Consider the following 18,537-nt stretch of genomic DNA (forward strand, 5'->3'; position numbering starts at 1 on the left):
TCTAAACCCAGGGACTTGTTCGTGCGTGGAGGTTATTTTGTGATGAAAGGACCTCATTTTTAAATCTAATCAGGGCTACTGAGCTTTCATCTGTCAGCTTTTCCTCCGCCAAGAGTCATTTTTCTCCCTGCCTTTCGCAAGAGCATTGAAATGTGCATCATCAATTACACTATCCTGTCTTATTAACCACAGGAAGCAGAAGGTTTTTTTTTTGTTGTTTTTGAGTCTTAAAGAGATTTTGTGGGTGGGAAAATAAAGAGCTTGTTCAGATTACCGTCTTAAAATATTATTCCGAGCTCCGATTCAGTGAAATCAGTTTATAACGTATACAACACATAAGCCCAACCTTTCCGATTTTTTCCCTGAGGTCTGAAAACTCCTCCAAAGACGCATGCATTCTGAACTGCTTTTTGTACCCCAAAAGGCTCCCCAGCATTGCCACAAGCTACAGCACTTCAAGAAGAGCGCCATGCAGCAGGATTCTGGAGCCCCTCGTGCGTCTGCTGAGCAGGAAGCAGGACAAAAGAATCCGACATCCGACAAGAATGAGCTCAAAGGAAATGGGGAGCAACCCATCCCAGCATTCCTACAAGGCCCTACTGAAAGGGGCAGATCCGAACAGCTTTCCTACATTATTTCTGCATCACTGGCTCGGACACCAAGGGCAGCCTATGAACAGGGCTTACTTTCACGTGGCAGAGCCTGGATTCTCCAGCTTGCTCCTGCTCCTACTTTCACGAAACCGCTGAAGAGAGAACGCACTTCACCACTCCCATGTCAGCAGCAGCCGGGCAGGGCAATCAGGAAAGACACTTACCAGCCGCGCAGTTTGTAGGCTTCAGGGATGTCTGGGTTCAACATCATCGTGCTGCTGAAGAGAACGGACAGGGAGCGACCCCCAAAATCCGACAGTCGGGCCCCCTTGATGGCCACAACGGGCTGCCCTGAGCCATCAAACTTCTCCGCCTGGCAGAGAGGAGAGAGAGAGAGAAGGCGTTACTGCTTCACATTTACAAACTTTACAGCACTGGCCAGCTCTTCTATCTACAGCTACAAAATCCATAGACCCGAATTTGGAATTATACTGGTGCTTAACTGCTAATATAACAGCTAAACCTAAAAAGCAGCCTGTGTTGCAACCACACACTCCAAGGATGACATGTAGAGGCCAGAATGCAACTCCTGCTGCACAGCAGTGTGATCCATGTCAGGTTTTGTGAGCTGCAGGATGTTGTACTTAACATGTCGATGAAGTGGAAATGAACATCCGATATTGTTCATGTTGCATCCTGTGTGCTTGTACAAACTGTTTCGTAAAAAAGGCAATTGAAGCCTACAGCTCACAATACAACCTGGTGTAGGCCACCACCCATATCCCCCTACCTCCTCGCCCCAGATCGTGGCTGTGACCATCTTCCCGGACATGTCCATCAGATTGATGGTCCTCTTTGACACTTCGCGGTTCGCCTTTGTGGTAATCTTGGACACTTCGTCAAAGCTCTTGCAGATCCCAATCACATCTGCGGAAGGGAGGAGGAGAAGAATTAACAGAGCATCTTCAGCGGCATTTTTTAAAAAAAAGCTTTGCCTTTCTTTGTGATCAATGCACGACCACACCTACTCAATAATCCTACCGGACAACCTGAGAAGCGAGCCTGTATTAACCAGTCAACAGTACAACCAATATACAGCTTCAAGAAAAAGTTTGTGAACCCTTTGGAATCACCTGGATTTCTGCATTACTCATAAAAATGTGGTCTGATCTTCAACTAAGTCACAATCATAGACAAACACAATCTGCCTAAACTAAACACAAAAAAACCCACTTCTTGTCAGTACTGAACACGTTGTTTAAGCATTCAGTCTCGGATGGAAAACGTATGTGAACTGGTTTGGTGGGGGTTCTACCAGTTACATTTCCTGTAGATGCTGAGACTTGCACAACAGTTAGGAGAAATTTTAGACCATTCCTCCTTACCAAACTGTTTCAGTTCATTGACATTTCTGGGGTCCCGCATGCGGCCCCTAGGTGTCGCAGTCCAGACGAGGTACAGGCGCTCCAGACTGATCCCTTACCGACCACAACGTCCTTCTCCTTGTTCTCCAGCTCCGCTATGGGGATGAACTCGAACTGCATCAGGGGCACATCCTCTGCGTCCTCACAGGGAATGATGGCCGTCTCGTTGTTCAGGGTCATCTCATAATCGTTCTTCAGAGAGGTGTACTGCTTGTTGGCGATCTTCAGACTGCCTTTCGAAATGTAGTACACCTGCTTGGCAAAAACCCAGAAGTTGGGGTTGTGGGGGCTTAGCAATTATGATGCCACCTTGCAGTGTTCAGATTTTCATACGTTTATCAGTAAAAATTGAACGTAACCAGCAATAAAAAAAGTAAAGGTAACAGATGCAAATTTCTATGCTGCTGTAAAATACATTCCAGAGATGCAAAACATTTTTGCATTTGGACCGTTCAGCTCCGTCTCCCATTGTCAAGGGACCACAAGAAAGTCCGGAAAGCGTGTCGGATCAGCCTCACCTTGCCGACCTCGATCAGGGAGTAGAACTTGTCCACCTGCTCGTTGAACCCGGTGACTCGGATTTCTCCCTGGGCAAAGACAAAAAGCAGAACAGTGAGCACTCCAAATCCCAGATCTCTCATGTTTTCCCCTTCCTCGAGATATAGGAAGCATCCTGCACCAAAACTGATACTTTCACCACTCACTTTGGTAAGCATGCTTTTTAAAAAAAAAAAATCTTCTGCTCTTCAAATTAAAAGAGAGGGGTACTCGAGTACATCTACCCATCCGACTCTCGCCCCGCGAAAAACTTCGATACTGATTCAGCAATCCCTCCCACAGCCCCGCGCCGCCAGGAGAGGCCTCTTACACTCTCGTCCACGATCTCCATGGAGAAGAGCTTGCCGTCGCCGCGGGAGTTGCTCCAGGTTCGAATGGCGCTCTTGTTGGTGATGCGTGCCCGGATTGTCCACCTGCAGAGGAGCCAAACGACGTGCAAAACTTAAAAACCACACACTTTCGTTCCAGCCTGGTGCCTCACAGAAACTCCACACACAAAGGATGTTCAATCCCCAGACTTTTTGGAGGTTGCCTTTCAATTACAGTGTTCTGCAAGTAACTTTAGAAAAAATAAATATTTGTAAAGATTCCTATGTAAAGCAGCTTCTTAATTCAATTAAGGCTTCAATTATATAAAGAAATGAACTGGAATGGACGGTTTTCTGTGCACACCTGCTGGTTTTGAGATAGCCGTGTCTCAACACTGCAACAAAATGTATTTGCTATGCTTGATGTCAGCACCTGGTGCCGCTGTCTCAGCAATCACTAACAGAAGAGAAACTGTCCCTTCCAGCTGTTTTGTAAATCAACTGAACTGCTTTCATCTAATAACCAAGCTCAGTGTTTAAGGAAAACCGAGCAGTGAAATCAGGTAAAAATTTAAGTTCACTCAGTGGGAACCCAAAACTTAAAATCTAGAGAAACAGATGTGCAGCTATTGAGTCCACATGGCCAGACTGCGGTATGGAGCAGCAGTCAGGATTTTGGACTCTGAGGCTGTAGGCTCAGCTCCCAGGTGAGACACTGCTTTTGTAACCGTGAGCAAGGAGATCCACTCAGACTGCTTCAGTAAAACACCCAGCTGGATAAATGGGTACAAATATAAGTCGCTCTGGCTAAAAGCATCACCCAAATTCATTAGGAAGTGCACGGCCAGCACGTCTGCAAGGTTTCTACCTCTGCAACGCAGCAGCTGCACCTGAAGATCTGAAAGGAGCTGGCCAACTGGTCCAATTAAGCCACTAACCAGCTGGTTTCGCTTAAGAGCCGATATGGAATGGAAAACCGCGCATACACAGGCCCTCTGGGACCAGGACTGGACGACTGGACAGCCCAGGCGCGGCAACAGCAGCCCCGGCCAGTGCGTTCGGCTAATCAAACCCCCGTTCTTTTCCGAGCTCACCAACGTGTGACGGCACCGGAGCTATAAATAGCAAGGCAAGGCAGGCTGCAGCAGCCTCGTCTCGAAGCAGCTGTTCCAACCTGAATTAACATTTTGATTTAAAGCCCGGCTCGGGACACCGAAGCTGAAGGATCGCCACGGTCAATCAGGCTGCGCTTTACCCCTGTGGCACACAATGGCTGCAATCGGCATCTTTGAACTTTCTCCCCTTCCCCCTTCCAATTAAAAGTTAGAGGCTGCAGCCATTAAATGAAACTGAAGTGCAGCTCTTAACTGCTATGCAGGCACTGTTGTGTGCTGCCCCAGAGGTAAACCACCTCCACACTACATTTAAATTGAATCAGTCTTTAAACACTATGTGTAGATTACCTGTGTAATGCAATTATATTTTAATCAGCTAACAAAATTAGGCTGGCTTAGATTTTGAATTTCAGCGCAACAATTTAATTTCTTCATTTAACCTTCATGTAAAAGGAAAACCAAGGTTTGTACAACCAGCTCTTACTGCCTCCACACACTTTAATTAGGCTAACAGAAAATACTGATACATAAAACCTTCCAAAGTTTCCAAAATGTGAAACCACAGCATGCATTACTAGTGCACATTTATTTACTGGGGGTGCATTATCTCAACCTTTATGAGTCCCAAACAGGAAAGTGAGATTCTGCATAGAAGCGCAACATGACAATATATATGCAAATGTGGAATGAGACTAGATCTGTGTACGTCCAGGTGGAAAATCTGCAAACAAGCAGAATGGTCTCTTATGCTAAGCAACAGAGCGCACATCACTCTGTGGACAACTACGCTTATCCAGCTCCTGAATGCTGGCGGGGCAACTTGGCTCCAAATTAAAATGTTTGCTGGGGTTTGTGGGTCAATGGCTCTGCCCCCCCCCCACTGATCTGGGCACAGGGACTTACTTGGACTGGTAGGGGTTGAGGCTGGCAATGGGAACCACTTTGGAGGTGCCACCAGGAGTATTGGGGGCAACCGGCATCGCCTTCTTCCCAAAATCTCTGCTGGGGACCCTGTTCATAGTTGCTGTTGGTGGGGGGGGACAAGAAACATGCAAATTAAAAATGAATCATTACCAAATTAAAAACAACAAAAAGATTCAACACACTCAACCCCCCCCACTGGTACCCTAAGTCATGTTTCAGACACAACGTGCAGACTGAAGCAATACACAAAGGCAATTTTGTTTGAGAGATTTGTTCTTAAGTCTCAGGGGTTAAACACTCTAAACCTAGAACACTCATCCTTTCAGTGATGCCAACTGCACGACTGTCAGACTTTGTTCTGACTACCTCTGCACGTTTGAGTGCAACTCACACTGAGGATTACACATCAAAGTGCATGGTAAGTGCTTCCAGTTTGCCAGCTACTGTATTATCTTTAATTAAGCCCACAGCTGCTACATAGGACACCCCTTAGTTCACTAGAACAGTCGCTAGAGACACCCCAAAGCTATCCATGAATATCTGAATTAATTTAATCAGACATGTCAAAATAAATCACAGGGTAATAAATCACAGAAGATAAACTAACGTTATAACAAAACCATTTTACAGCCTCATTGCAGAAGGTCTGTGGAGAGGATGATTTGAGAACAGCTTGTGAGCGTCTACTGCCCTCTGCTGGAACCTCACTGCATTTTCATCCCCTCCCCAGGTCTGCAGCCCAAACAACTTCCAGCAAAGGAAAAACTGTTAATGCTTATGAAAAGGTCGGTCTACACAGCATCCATTTATGAGAAGGGTTAAGGAAACTTGGAAGGGTTCACAACACAAGTGCCGGGCTCAGGAGATCTATTAAATGTGGGAGGGATAGGAAAAGGAGGAAACAATTTCAGATCCTGCGGACTAGTTTAGAAACACCACGAGACCAGAGGTGGCTCTGAAAAGACATGGGTCACGTCGCTCCAGCAAGAGGCTGGGCACTCGCTTACCTGCGGGACCGGTGCCGTTCTGCGGGACAGGCCGGGCAGGAGGGTGGGAGACGGGGACCTGCTGGGGCTTCGCCTGACCTGCGTGATGGGAGACAAACCCAGAACGCTGCTGAACTCTCGCCGACGGGCACCAGCGACACCAGGCCTGCGCGCGCGTGCAGGAGGAAATGTACAGCTAACAGATGGGCACTCTGGCTTCTGCAGGCAAGGGCAGACTGTGCCAGCATTGTCCATATTCAACAGAAACAGGACAGTTCCAGCTTGATCTTGAGTGGGGGGGGGCCCTCTTTTATAAAAGCATTAGAAGTCGAGCCAAGAAAACCAGGTAACAGGCTGTTGTTTAAAGAGTAGGGGTGTTAGCCTGGCGTCCTGGCCAAATTCCCCCTGGTCTTTACCCATCATGGCCTCCTAATAATCCCCATCTCTGAACTGGCTTCATCACTCTGCTCTCCTCCCCACTGAGAGCTGGTGTGTGGGGAGAGTACTGGTGCATCATCCAGGTGGGGCTGCACACTGGTGGTGGTGGAGGGGATCCCCATTACCTGTAAAGCACTTTGAGTGTAGGGTCCAGAAAAGCAATATATAAGTGTAAGGAATTATTTAGGACTTCTTAAATTGCCATCTTTTTACAGAACATCCTGGATTCCTACTGCAACACCCAACACATGCTGCACGCGTCTCATTCCTTACCTTCTCCGTAAGGGACCGGGTCCCCAATCTTCCCGCCCACGTCGGACGCTGACTTCAGAACCTCCACGTCGACGATGATCACCACACGCCTGGGCACCCCAAGAGCCAGAAAACAGAGCAACTGCTTAGGACCGCCCGCGCTTGCAGCCCGGAGGAGACAGCTCCCACCCAGCGCCAAGCTTTCAGGTTCTCATTGTGGCCTGAAAGCTGAGCTCCTCAAACCCCACCTCAACAAGAGTTCATAAACCTGGGGGACGAATGCACTCCTAGCAGGGCTTGGACTTCACTGTACTTCAAGACCAACAATGACAGAAGTGCTCCTGTCCTTCTCTCTCTGTCTTTGCACCGGCAGGAATCTTTTACGTCTGGGCATGCCAGGCTCCCCGGGGGTGGGGGCAGGCGGCACGACTCACCTGCCATCCTTCAGGGTGTTGTGGACGTTCCTCTTGATCTGGCAGATGCAGTTCGAAGACACGGTGTTCTGCTCCACCAGGTGGTTCAGCTGCGTGGCCAGCATGAAGGCTGTGCCAAGGAGGAAGATTTCGGGGTGAAAAAAAAAAAAACATGCACAGTGATGCCCTGGGCTCCAGGGAGCAGGAGCTGGACGAGGAGTTTGAGGCGGCTGATGACGATTGAGCTTTTCAACAGACCTGTGCAGGAGCCCCAGTGAGCCCTCAACTACACCGCCTCCCTGTAGTTTCAAACCCAAATATCAGACCCTTCACTTGTCACTATTAAAAAATGTGCAAGTACCAGTTATGAATCATTTAACAATACTTTAGCTAACAGGGCTCTCTTTGACACCTGAAGTCTGGAAGACACAGAGAGGAGAGAACACTTCTCACACAACCAGAACTTGCAGAAGCAAAACAACCAGGACCAAAGGAAAGTGGAGCAGAGCACAGCGAGACTGGGTCCATCTCTGCCATTCAAACCGACTCTGGATCAACTAGGAAAAGCTCCTAAAATTTCCCCAAGCTAAAAAATTCTGAATTTATTACATGTAAAATCAAGTTTACGACCTTAAACCATAATCTTCTCCAGAGCTTAATGAGCAAAGACTTTAGCAGCCACCAAGACTTAAGCACCACAATAAGGAGCAATACAACTATCAAAAGGACTTAAATTCAAACCCAGATGCAAGATGCTTCCCCGCCAGCAGGACACACTGCTTGTTCCCCGTCTTTAAGAAGAAAGAGACGTATTTCAGAGGACCGACAGTCTCCTGAGGTTCCAATCTAAACCCAACCGATGGGAGCCGACTGCTGCCCGGCTGAAACAGGCCCAATACTGCTGCTGTACTCACAGGACATGGTGTGCACCCCGTCGCTCATCATCATCCGGAACCGGACCGGCCCGGCGCTGCTCTCGATGCGCCGGATGTTCTGGTTGGGAGGGGGGAGGGGACACAGGTCAGATCTCAGCGATGCTGCAACAAGGGCAAACAGACCTCGGATCTCGGATCAGATGGGTCCGTACTCACCACCACCTGCAGGACCATGTTGGGCACGTCGCTGCCCTTGGTCAGAGCCTGGGGGGAGAGAGAGAGAGGAGGGGGGTCAGCCAGGCCTGGCAGTGTGTATCAAATATCAAACCCGAGATACAGATTAACTGAAACTGGAATTATGAATGCACAGCTACACAATTCTATCCCTCTTCCTTAATCATAAAAAACTTCCTTACTTTGAATGCATATAGCCCAGTTAGAATGAACTAAGATGTAAAGCATTAAGAGAACAGACAAGAACATACACAGATGAAAAATTCGTTTATGTGTATATTTGCACATGTCTATTATAAAATGATGCCTGCGGCACGTCGTCAGTACCTGTACAAACATCAAGCCCGTCCTCAGACAGGCTGGGTGCCGCTCTCGGCCAGCTGAAGTCCCAGTAACCACTGACTGAAGTCTGAGAGCTAACGAGCTCCTGCCAGTGTAGGACTTGCGGTGGGAAATTAAAACACTCAGCCTACAGACAGCTACAGCAACGACTCCAGACCCCGAGCCGTTCGCCTACAGTTCTGGAAGCAGTGTTTCGCTCTGGCCAACATGCAATGCAAGCAGGTGTTTGTTTTGTTACAGAATGGCGTTTATCAAGCTTGCTCTTTATTTAACGGGTGCTCCCGGAGGTCATGGCTGTTGTGAGCCGTGGAGCGGTTTTATTAATCCAGCGCCGGCGCGAAGGCCCGCGACACGGCTCGGAGACCAGCTACACGCCCGATTCGCAGGAGCAGGGCTCTGCTTGCATCGCTTAGAAAGAGTCAAAAACAACTGGGGGTGTTACATCACCGACGAAATCCAGTAAAGCAATTCACTGCGATCGATATTGAGCGACTAGGAAAAAATATTTATCAAGTGCGACATCAGAAAGAACTCTCCGCTAGTGTGGATAATAACTACAAACTACTGCATCCACCCCCGAAAATCACCTACCTCAATGGCTCCTTCGGTAAGTTTGACAGTCATAGCGAGCAAAAGAAATCAGATTTTAACCAAAAAAAACTCTCCTTGAAAACTCAAAGACGGGTGAATACGCCTCTCTCCTCTGCGGGTCCGTATTCCGTGGCGCCAAGTTTTGGCTGTAGACCGCGCGCGGAGTGTGTTTATAACTCTCCCGACGTCACGCGCCAAATTCCGCCGGCTACGGCGGGTCGTGAGCATGCGCGGTCCGTGCTCAACGGAGACGGTCCCTCCCCGTTCGTCGGATTGGCGGGGAAAGCGCTCCCGCGAAACGGGCGCCATTGTGGCTCGAAGCTATGTAAATATAAGGGAGATTGGAGCCAAGATGGAGGATCTCTCAAAAGTGGGATCTATCACCCTTGACTGGAGAGTGCTGCTGGGTTTGTAATGTGTGTGCCCCGCTGCATGCAGAGATGCAATAGCTAGGCGTTAGTTTTATCATTTTTTTCAAGAAACAATGGATTTGCCGTGCCCCGAGTGGCAGAGACATGTCGAACAGAAGTGGAAGCTTTTGCCTTCCGTCCAAAAGCAGGCGTTCACGGCGCTCACCGAGCCGGCGGAGATGTATGCTTTCTGCGTCACGTTGGTGAAGTGAGTACAACTCGCGTCCTGTCTCTGTCAGTGTAGAAAGTCTTGAATGAAAGTGTCGCAAGTGTACCTCTGAATTATCCCTTTTGGGATCGGGCTCAGTCTTGCTCGTGTGCAAACTGCACGTCTAATTCATTAGCTGTTTTGCGCACCGTGGATAATCACCCGAGGGATCAGTCCAAATCCTGTATCTGTGCAAAAATATTTACTTTTTTAAAGTTTACTAATAAAAAAAACTATAGCATGAATTTTGATTTTTAATTGAAAAAACCTGGAGTATGTGACAACTGTGCAGTAAAAAAATGCTTGTTTGCAGATTATAATAATAATTGCTTACATTTATATAGCGCTTTTCTGGACACTCCACTCAAAGCGCTTTACAGGTAATGGGGATCCCCTCCACACCCACCAGTGTGCAGCCCCACCTGGATGATGCACCAGTCCTCTCCCCACACACCAGCTCTCAGTGAGGAGGAGAGCAGAGTGATGAAGATAGTTCAGAGAGGGGGATTATTAGGAGGCCATGATTGGTAAAGGCCAGGGGGAAATTTGGCCAGGACACCAGGGTAACACCCCTACTCTTTTCAAGAAACGCCCTGGGATTTTTAATGCCCACAGAGAGTCAGGACCTCGGTTTTACATCCCATCCAAAGGACGGCACCTTTTTACAGTATAGTGCCCCCGTCACTATACTGGGGCATTAGGACCCACACAGACCGCAGGGTGAGCGCCCCCTACTGGCCCCTCTCACACCCCAAACGGGCAGCAGTGAAACTGCAGCCCTGCTCCGTGAAGGGAGCAGCGCTCTTCCTGGCTCTGCGGTCGTTAAAAAGTAGTTATCTCAAGTCAACCGCATGTTGAAGCGTCTTCAGCTGGGGCGGCGCTGCTTCAGTGCCGAGGCGGACGAAGGCCTGATGCTCTTTCTTTCTCTCTCCCTCTCCCTCCCTCCCTCGCCCCGTCAGCGGTGAAGATGCGGCGCTGCTGTCGCGCGCGGCGCGAGGACGCTCCGTGCGCAAGAGCCCGGACTGCGCGCGCCTGCTCAGGGAGCAGGGGAACGGGAAGTTCAAGGCACGAGACTACCTGGGGGCACTGCTGCGCTATTCTAAGGTCACCGGTCCCGTTTCATTTACAGGCATACCCGGCTCTGCTCATGCGTCACCTGCGCAGTCTCTGTTACCTGACATTGCTGCTTCATTATTTGTATTCATTTTTATTTGGCTGGTGCTTGCACCCACAGCAGGTTTTAAAAAAAAAAGTATTTATGCATAACAGAATAACAAAAATTACAATACAAACAAGAGCGCATATAACAGTTCAAGACAAAAAGATCGCCAGGGGTACATACTACTACATAACTTCAAGTTAGGAAAAAAGATTAAACAAATTAAATAAACATAATGTCTGCACAGCTTTCATATTTGTGTCTGCAAATACCCCCCTTACATCCATTTTAAAATGCTCAAGCATTTTATGTATATAATAACGTGCCATTAGAATAATTACATTTATTACCAACGAAATTTTAATATTGTTTTCGATGGGGCTGAAACTCAACATAACATCTTTTTTCATCAATATTGATATTGGTTTCTTTTTTAATATAAGTCTGCAGCTTAGTCCAGAAAAGCAAAGCAGTTTATGTTTGTAATCATTGTACTGGAGGCATGTCTCAGTGCAGTACTGGGGCTGAGGGGTATGATCGCACTGGGGATTCGAACCCACACACCTTCCAGCTGGGAGTCCAGGTGCCTGACTGCGCCCCCAGACTGCTGTCGCTCGGCACCTCTTACAGAGCTGGCCGTGCAGGGTCTGGGCCTGTCTGGCTGCCCAGCAGATGAGGGTCATGTGTTTCGTGCTCCAGTCCTGCGCCCTGTAAGACTCCAGGACAGCTGTCCTGGCGGCGTGGGGCACCCCAGGGGCGGCCATCGCCCTGCACCCTCCCCCAGCGCCGTTCCGCTGACGCTGCATTCGGAAACCCGGCTCCCGGCCTGCTTGAGCGCTCATGCGTCCGATGCCGTTGCAGTTCTGCGAGCGGCCAGGAGGTGGCGCCAGAGTGGTGGTGGTGGTGGTGGTGGGGGGGTGGCCCTCTCACAGTCTAGTGCTTGCTCTCTCCGCAGGGCGTGTGCCAGGCGGACCCGGGCAGCCAGGAGCTGGCCCTGTGCCTGGCCAACCGCTCCGCTGCGCTCTTCCACCTCGCCCAGTACCAGGTGAGCGCCAGAAGCCTGCACGCTGCACGCTGCACGCTGGGTTTAGTGTGAGCTTTCGGGCAAAGGTAAAGCTCGGTTTGGGGTCACGGAGCACGCTCAGTTTATACACAGTTGCATTTATCCTTGCCAATTATTTGCATTAATTACTTTTAATAGATTAGACATAAGAGAGAGAACACATTATCTGATCAACATCTGGGAGCCCTGAAATGTTTGCCAGAGGTTCTGATGTGCAGAATTAAGAATATAAAAAGGATCTGATGTACTTGTTTCCCTCCTGGTTAATCACGGAGGAGAGCTGCATCAGTCCCATAACCTTCGCTGCTGTTTGGACAGGGCGGGTGATTTTTGATCTTGATTGGACCCATAAATGACCAAACCACACCGCTGCACCTTGTCTAGTTAGGCTCTCGGTGACAACCTGGTACGTGGTGACAGACGTCCCGGGTTGTTGTGGGTCCGATCCGAAAACCAGCTGCTTGTTTTCGCAGGAGTGCCTGCGGGACATCCGCAGGGCGCTGAGCCAGGGCTACCCCGGACACCTGGAGCCCAAGCTGCTGGCCAGGCGGGCAGAGTGCCTCTCTCAGCTCGAGCGGGCAAGGGAGGAGGAGGAGGAGGGCAGTGCCAGTGCGGAGATCCGTACCGCCGGGGAAGGGGTTATGGAGCGCCAGGCACCGCAGGCACAGAGCGGCAGCCTGACCGGGACCCTGCTCTGCGCGTCTCCTGCCGTAGCCCTGCGCTTCGGCCTCGGCAAGGGTCGCCACCTGCTGGCCGCGGCCGACATTGCGCCCGGGGAGGTGGTGGTGCAAGAGGAGGCGTTCAGCTGCGTGCTGATCCCCGAGGAAGCGGTCAGACCCGCGGTGGAGAGGGGGGCCGCGGGCACGGAGGACTGGCACTGCCATCGCTGCCTGCGCAGGGCGCTCTCCCCTGTGCCTTGCCAGGGCTGCAGTTACGCCCGTTACTGCGGGGAGGAATGTCGAGAGCAGGCGTGGGAGGGGTGCCATCGCTGGGAGTGCCCGCTGGGGGGGGAGCTGCTGGCGGCGGGGGTGCTGGCACACTTGGCACTCCGGGTGGCACTGCAGGCCGGGTGCGAGGAAATCAAGAGAGTGCAGGACCAGGGCAGGGGGGACGAAGAAACTCTGGACAGGATGAGCACCAGGGAAAAGTCTGATCAACCTGATGTGGACGGCTCCACAAACAGCACCCCAGTACCTGGATGTGACCCCTCAGGCCGCTACCTGGGCTCCTCTTACCTGTGTGTCCATCACCTGCTCCCGCACACGCACAGACACGCCCCCAGCCTGCGCTTCCTGTGCGCCGTTACTGTGGCAACGCTCTGTCTCAGGCTGCAGGGGGCGGGGCCCCTGTCGGAGAAAGGGGGCGGAGCTTCCCCGCGTGACAGGAGTGGGAGCCAATCACAGAGTGAGACGGAGGACGAGAGACAGGGGCGGCCTTTGGAGTTGGGCATGCTGGGAGCAGCAGCACTGAGGCACATGCTGCAGCTGAGGTGCAACGCCCAAGCTATAACTGCAGTGAGAGACACAGGTGAGGAACTTCACCAACCTTACATCTCACAGACCTCATAATGCTGGCGGTGTGCAGGCCCTTGCTGGCACATTACCAAGAAGTCAAGGCAGCTTATAATGACAAGCAGGCAAGCAGCATTGAACGAATGTCAGTACAAGAATGTGCCAACAGGTGCTGCTCTCTGACCTCTGACCTCTGACCCCAGGTGTCGGTGACTCTGCGGTGCAGTCCAGTGCTGAAGTCCGGATCGCCACGGCGATATTCCCCACCCTCAGCCTGCTGAACCACTCCTGCTCGCCCAACACCAGCGTCTCCTTCCAGTCCAACCTGGTCACTGTCCGCACTGCCCAGGCGGTGTTGGCCGGCCAGGAGCTCCTGCATTGCTACGGTAACTCTTTCTCCTTCCTGCGTTGGTCCCTCGTTCGCCCCCTGCGAACCCAGGGCTGGCTCCCCGTGAGTGGGCTCACTCTTATCCCAGGATCTTATCCTCTTTCGTTTTCCTTCCTGGCACCTGCCTATATTTGGGATGTGGAATCACTCGGTGTTCATGAACGCCAGCACTTGGCCTGCTGAGGAGCCTGTGACCGGCCAGTGCTCTGTGAGCCGGTCCTGTCCTGGCCCGTGGGCTTCTGCTGATTGGTAGTTCTTGACCGTCACAAGGCCATGCTGCCAGCTGTGCCCTGGCTCTTGGGGAGCCACTGTCCCTGGTCCCTGCACTGCCTGCCCCAGTCTGCTGCTAGCATAGCCCTGATGTGAGACAGCGATGCCCAGGCAACAAATAGGGCTCGGGCCCTGGTGTGAGAGGGCGATACCCAGGTAATAAATAGGGCTCGGTCCCAGGTGTGAGAGGGCGATACCCAGGTAATAAATAGGGCTCGGTCCCAGGTGTGAGAGGGCGATGCCCAGGTAATAAACAGGGCTCGGGCCCAGGTGTGAGAGGGCGATGCCCAGGTAATAAATAGGGCTTGGGCCCAGGTGTGAGAGGGCGATGCCCAGGTAATAAACAGGGCTCAGGCCCAGGTGTGAGAGGGCGATGCCCAGGCAGTAGAGCTCAAGCTGCAGTCCTGGCGGGGATCAATGAATCCGAGCCCCCGTCTCCTCCCCTCCAGGACCGCACCGCAGCAGGATGGCGGTGAGAGAGCGCCAGCGCCTCCTGCAGGAGCAGTATTTCTTCCAGTGCCAGTGTGCCGCCTGCTGCCAGGAGCTGGAGTCAGAGTGCAGAGGTCACGGGAGGGAGGCGCTGGGAGTGTGCTGCATGCGGTGCCACTCCGCTGTCCAGGTGCGTTCACACCGCGGTCTGTGTGGGTCCTAATGCCCCAGTATAGTGATGGGACACTATACGATACTATACTATACTTCAGATGAGACGTAAAACTGAGGTCCTGACTCTCTGTGGTCATTAAAATCCCAGGGTGTTTCTTGAAAAGAGTAGGGGTGTTACCCTGGTGTCCTGGCCTTTACCAATGCCTCCTAATAATCCCCCTCTCTGAACTGGCTTCATCACTCTGCTCTCCTCCCCACTGAGAGCTGGTGTGTGGGGAGAGGACTGGTGCATCATCCAGGTGGGGCTGCACACTGGTGGTGGTGGAGGGGATCCCCATTACCTGTAAAGCGCTTTGAGTGGAGTGTCCAGAAAAGCGCTATATAAGTGTAGGGAATTATTCATTATTACTGTTAACGGTTTGTGTGTCCCTGGCTCCAGCGCTGCGAGGAGGGCTACGTCTGCTCCCAGGCTTCCTGCGGCTTCGTCCTGCCCCGGGCGGACCTGTCCCACAGACTGCAGGCCGTCCAGGGCCTCGTGGCGGGGGCGGTGAGCCTGCTGGAGACGGGACAGCCAGGTGAGGGGCAGTGGGCCGCCGGTCTTGAGCACCTTCCTCTCCCCTGCTGGGGTTTCAGAGTGTCTCTCACTCGGGGTGCACCCTGCGGCCGCGTGATGTGCCTGTGGAGGGCACCCCGAGGCCCACGTGTCCCTCACGTCTCTCCTCCCTCCCTCAGAGGGAGCCGTGCAGCAGCTGCAGGACGCCGTCGGCCTCGCCAGCGCGTTCCTGTCCCCGAGTCACCCCCTGCAGGGAGAAGCTGCAGACGCCCTGGCGCGGGCCTACGCCACACTCGGTGAGCGCCCCCCCCAGCCCCTGGGCAGCCCCCCGCGCCGGGGCGCACTCCGGCTGGGCTGTGGGTTCGAACCGCGGCGTGTGTCTCTCCTGCTTCGCTTCGGTCTGCAATAGAACGGTTGGGCGAAGGAGAGTTCGCTGTTTCGCCGTTCTGGGAGTGGGCCGGGAGTGGGGGGGGCGTGCTAATGTACGCAGAGGGGCTCACTGCCGCCTCCTGTCTGTCGACGCGTGCGCGCGCGACGCTGCAGGGCGCTGGAACCAGGCGGCCGCCCAGCTGAGACCCAGTGTGGAGGCGGTGCGCTCCCATCACGGAGAGGACAGCGTCGAACTGGGGCACCAGCTCTTCAAACTGGCCCAGCTGCACTTCAAGGGGTAAGCCCAGCGACGGGGGGGGGCTTTTTGTGGTCCGAGAAGCTGTGTCTTTGGGAGATCGCGTGCAGTCCTGCACATACTGAGCCCTTAGCTCTGGGTGATGTTCCTGTTGTTTAGCCTGAGTCAACATGATGAAAGGGTACCTACAAGAGGAGCCATTTGATTCATTCGGCCAGTTTGGTTGTTAATTGATCTGAGGATCTCAACCAGCGGTTTACAGAGAGAAGCCAGAGTATTGACTTCAGCTGCGTGACTGGGAAGTTTGTGCCAGACTCTCGCAACCCTTTGTTTACAGAAGTGTGTCTTGTTCTCGGTCCTGAATGTACGTCCACATAGTGTCCACTTGTGCTCTCTGATTCATATTTCACCGGTTGTTCTGAAGAAGATCGCCGGGTTGACTCTTGAGGATTTTGAGGGCCTGTATCAGGTCTCCTCTGAGTTTTCTCTGCTCTAGACTGGAACGTTCCAGCTCCTCCACGCTGTCGGATTGTCAGTGTGGGACAATCCCTTGAGCCCCAGATGTAGCTCTTCTCTGGGCTGATCCTTTTCTAGAACCTGGAGACCAAACTCGTGTTCTAAATAAGGTCAGTGTGGGTCCTAATGCCCCAGTATAGTGACGGGGACACTATTCTGTACAAATAGGCACTGTCCTTTAGATGAGACTTAAAACCGAGGTCCTGACTCTCCGTGGTCATTAAAAATCCCAGGGTTTCTTGAAAACAGTAGGGGTGTTACCCCAGTGACCTGGCCAAATTTCCCCCTGGCCTTTACCAATCATGGCCTCCTAATAACCCCCATCTCTGAACTGGCTTCATCACTCTGTTCTCCTCCCCACTGAGAGCTGGTGTGTGGGGAGAGTACTGGTGCATCATCCAGGTGGGGCTGCACACTGGTGGTGGTGGAGGGGATCCCCATTACCTGTAAAGCGCTTTGAGTGGAGTGTCTAGAAAAGTGCTATATAAGTGTAAGAAATTATTCATTATTATTGTACAATCTGCTAGACAACATCCCTTGATTTAAATTATTATCTAGGAACTATATATCCACACATTCTCTTTGCTATTTTAAAAGCTTCCCCAAGTCGTCCGGAGCGAAGATCAGTGAACCGTCTTGATAAAGATCAGTGAATTGTCTTGATGAAGATCAGTGAATCGGAGATCAGTGAATTGTCTTGATGAAGCCCCGCCCTGTGCCTGTCCCTGTGTCTGCCCCGCAGCGCTGACATCGGCGCAGCCCTGGCGGTGATTCCCGAGGCCCGTCGTCTCCTCGTCCGGCACTGCGGCCCCGGGTGCGAGGAGGTCGAGGAGCTGCAGGGCCTGGAGGACCTCCTGCGGGGGGCGCTGCGGTTCTAGAGCCCCAGCCGGTTCGCACGGAAGCAGGGAGTGGCGAGGTGGGCGTGGCCGGCTCCTGCTGCGCTCGGTTTAAATCGGGGGGGGGGGGGCGAGCGCGTCTCCAGGACAACGGCCCCTTCTGCCCTGCGCTCCTGACCCGCAGGAGAGGGGGGGTGTCTGTCAGCAGGAAGAGCTGCCGGGCAGTCATGGTCCCGTCTCCTGTGCTGATTCATTGCTCCCTGAAGACTCTGCCTGCAGCCACAGGCCAGTAATTCATTTCCCAGCCGAATTCCTGAGCAAAGCCCATGGGAATAGGGCGTTTCCACAGGGAAAGTGGTTAACCCTTTGGCAGCTAGGGTACGTCTGCCGACCGCTCGGGGTTTCGCTAGGCCCAGTCTGGGTTTCATGGGCTGAAAAAGACTGATCAGTGGTTTGAAAACACTGCTACCTTTCCGGGGTCGAGGAAACTCAACCTGTTTACCTGGCGCCCCAGTAAGAGCCCACAGTACCCCTGGCACCCCAATAAGAGCCCACAGTACCCCTAGTGCCCCAGTACACCTGGCGCCCCAGTAAGAGCCCACACTGGTGTGTCTGGATACCAACCAGGGGCACCTTTATCATTGCCAGGGCCCCTTTGTTAACAACAAGCCGAACAACCCAGCTGCTCCCCTTAATGCTTGGGAGAGCCCTCAGGACTGGCACAGAGACACCCCGTCTTCAGGAGAGCCCTCAAGACTGGCACGGAGACACCCCGTCTTCAGGAGAGCCCTCAGGACTGGCACGGAGACACCCCGTCTTCAGGAGAGCCCTCAGGACTGGCACAGAGACACCCCGTCTTCAGGAGAGCCCTCAAGACTGGCATGGAGACACCCCGTCTTCAGGAGAGCCCTCAGGACTGGCACGGAGACACCCCGTCTTCAGGAGAGCCCTCAAGACTGGCACGGAGACACCCCGTCTTCAGGAGAGCCCTCAGGACTGGCACGGAGACACCCCGTCTTCAGGAGAGCACTGAGTTAGCACCCTTCTCACCCTGTCACTTGTGCAGGGAGTGTGCTGGCTTCTTGCTGTTAGTGTCTTCAGGGTGCCTTCTGCGCACAGGCTCCCTGCCTTGAACTCTACTGTGTTTGGTCTCAATCCTGATAAAAGTGTGAGTATGAGATCATACTGCCAACCGCTCTTCTGCAACCAAGGTAGCATCCGATCAGTCTGAGTGCCTGGATGCGACACAGACTTGTTTCCCTCTGCACTGTCCATGTAGCTAATAAACATGGCACCCCAGTAATTGCATGTGATGTCACTTAATTATGCAACGGGAGTCATC

The 18,537-nt window shown here is 52.4% G+C and overlaps 2 protein-coding genes across 4 annotated transcripts in view; one reads left to right on the top strand and one right to left on the bottom strand.

Moving 5' to 3' along the window:
- The window catches only part of rpa1 (replication protein A1), an 89,883-nt gene extending 80,631 nt beyond the window's left edge, over positions 1 to 9,252 (bottom strand). For 2 of the 3 annotated variants that reach the window (XM_088616094.1, XM_088616095.1), the window contains exons 1-12: positions 9,054 to 9,252; positions 8,103 to 8,150; positions 7,926 to 8,004; positions 7,033 to 7,141; positions 6,620 to 6,708; positions 5,930 to 6,007; positions 4,902 to 5,022; positions 2,886 to 2,988; positions 2,536 to 2,604; positions 2,077 to 2,269; positions 1,384 to 1,520; positions 818 to 966 (exon numbers count right to left, since the gene is read on the bottom strand). In XM_088616094.1, coding sequence (XP_088472220.1) covers positions 818 to 966; positions 1,384 to 1,520; positions 2,077 to 2,269; positions 2,536 to 2,604; positions 2,886 to 2,988; positions 4,902 to 5,022; positions 5,930 to 6,007; positions 6,620 to 6,708; positions 7,033 to 7,141; positions 7,926 to 8,004; positions 8,103 to 8,150; positions 9,054 to 9,086 — 1,208 coding nt within the window. In that variant the 5' untranslated portion in view covers positions 9,087 to 9,252. The remainder of the gene's footprint in view (positions 1 to 817; positions 967 to 1,383; positions 1,521 to 2,076; positions 2,270 to 2,535; positions 2,605 to 2,885; positions 2,989 to 4,901; positions 5,023 to 5,929; positions 6,008 to 6,619; positions 6,709 to 7,032; positions 7,142 to 7,925; positions 8,005 to 8,102; positions 8,151 to 9,053) is intronic. The other variant, XM_088616093.1, reaches the window with a different exon arrangement.
- A 127-nt stretch (positions 9,253 to 9,379) lies between these two features.
- smyd4 (SET and MYND domain containing 4) lies at positions 9,380 to 18,498 on the top strand. Its single transcript, XM_088615668.1, has 10 exons — positions 9,380 to 9,671; positions 10,631 to 10,775; positions 11,786 to 11,875; positions 12,367 to 13,420; positions 13,608 to 13,790; positions 14,512 to 14,681; positions 15,105 to 15,240; positions 15,398 to 15,514; positions 15,762 to 15,885; positions 17,102 to 18,498. Exons 1-10 carry the CDS (start codon positions 9,538 to 9,540, stop codon positions 17,235 to 17,237), a joined length of 2,289 nt encoding a protein of 762 aa, XP_088471794.1. The 5' UTR covers positions 9,380 to 9,537; the 3' UTR covers positions 17,238 to 18,498.
- Positions 18,499 to 18,537: the final 39 nt, after the last annotated feature.

This window comes from Lepisosteus platostomus, chromosome 22 (genome assembly GCF_059453375.1).
Source record: "Lepisosteus platostomus isolate fLepPlt1 chromosome 22, fLepPlt1.hap1, whole genome shotgun sequence".
In the NCBI taxonomy this organism is placed as follows: domain Eukaryota; kingdom Metazoa; phylum Chordata; class Actinopteri; order Semionotiformes; family Lepisosteidae; genus Lepisosteus; species Lepisosteus platostomus.

What these genes read in the sequence shown, in the direction of transcription:
- smyd4 (XM_088615668.1), top strand. Translation starts at nt 9,538, where the DNA reads ATGGATTTGCCGTGCCCCGAGTGGCAGAGACATGTCGAACAGAAGTGG. An exon ending in TTCTGCGTCACGTTGGTGAA is followed by an intron (nt 9,672 to 10,630) that starts GTGAGTACAACT and finishes TCGCCCCGTCAG; the next exon opens with CGGTGAAGATGCGGCGCTGC. An exon ending in TCCACCTCGCCCAGTACCAG is followed by an intron (nt 11,876 to 12,366) that starts GTGAGCGCCAGA and finishes TTGTTTTCGCAG; the next exon opens with GAGTGCCTGCGGGACATCCG.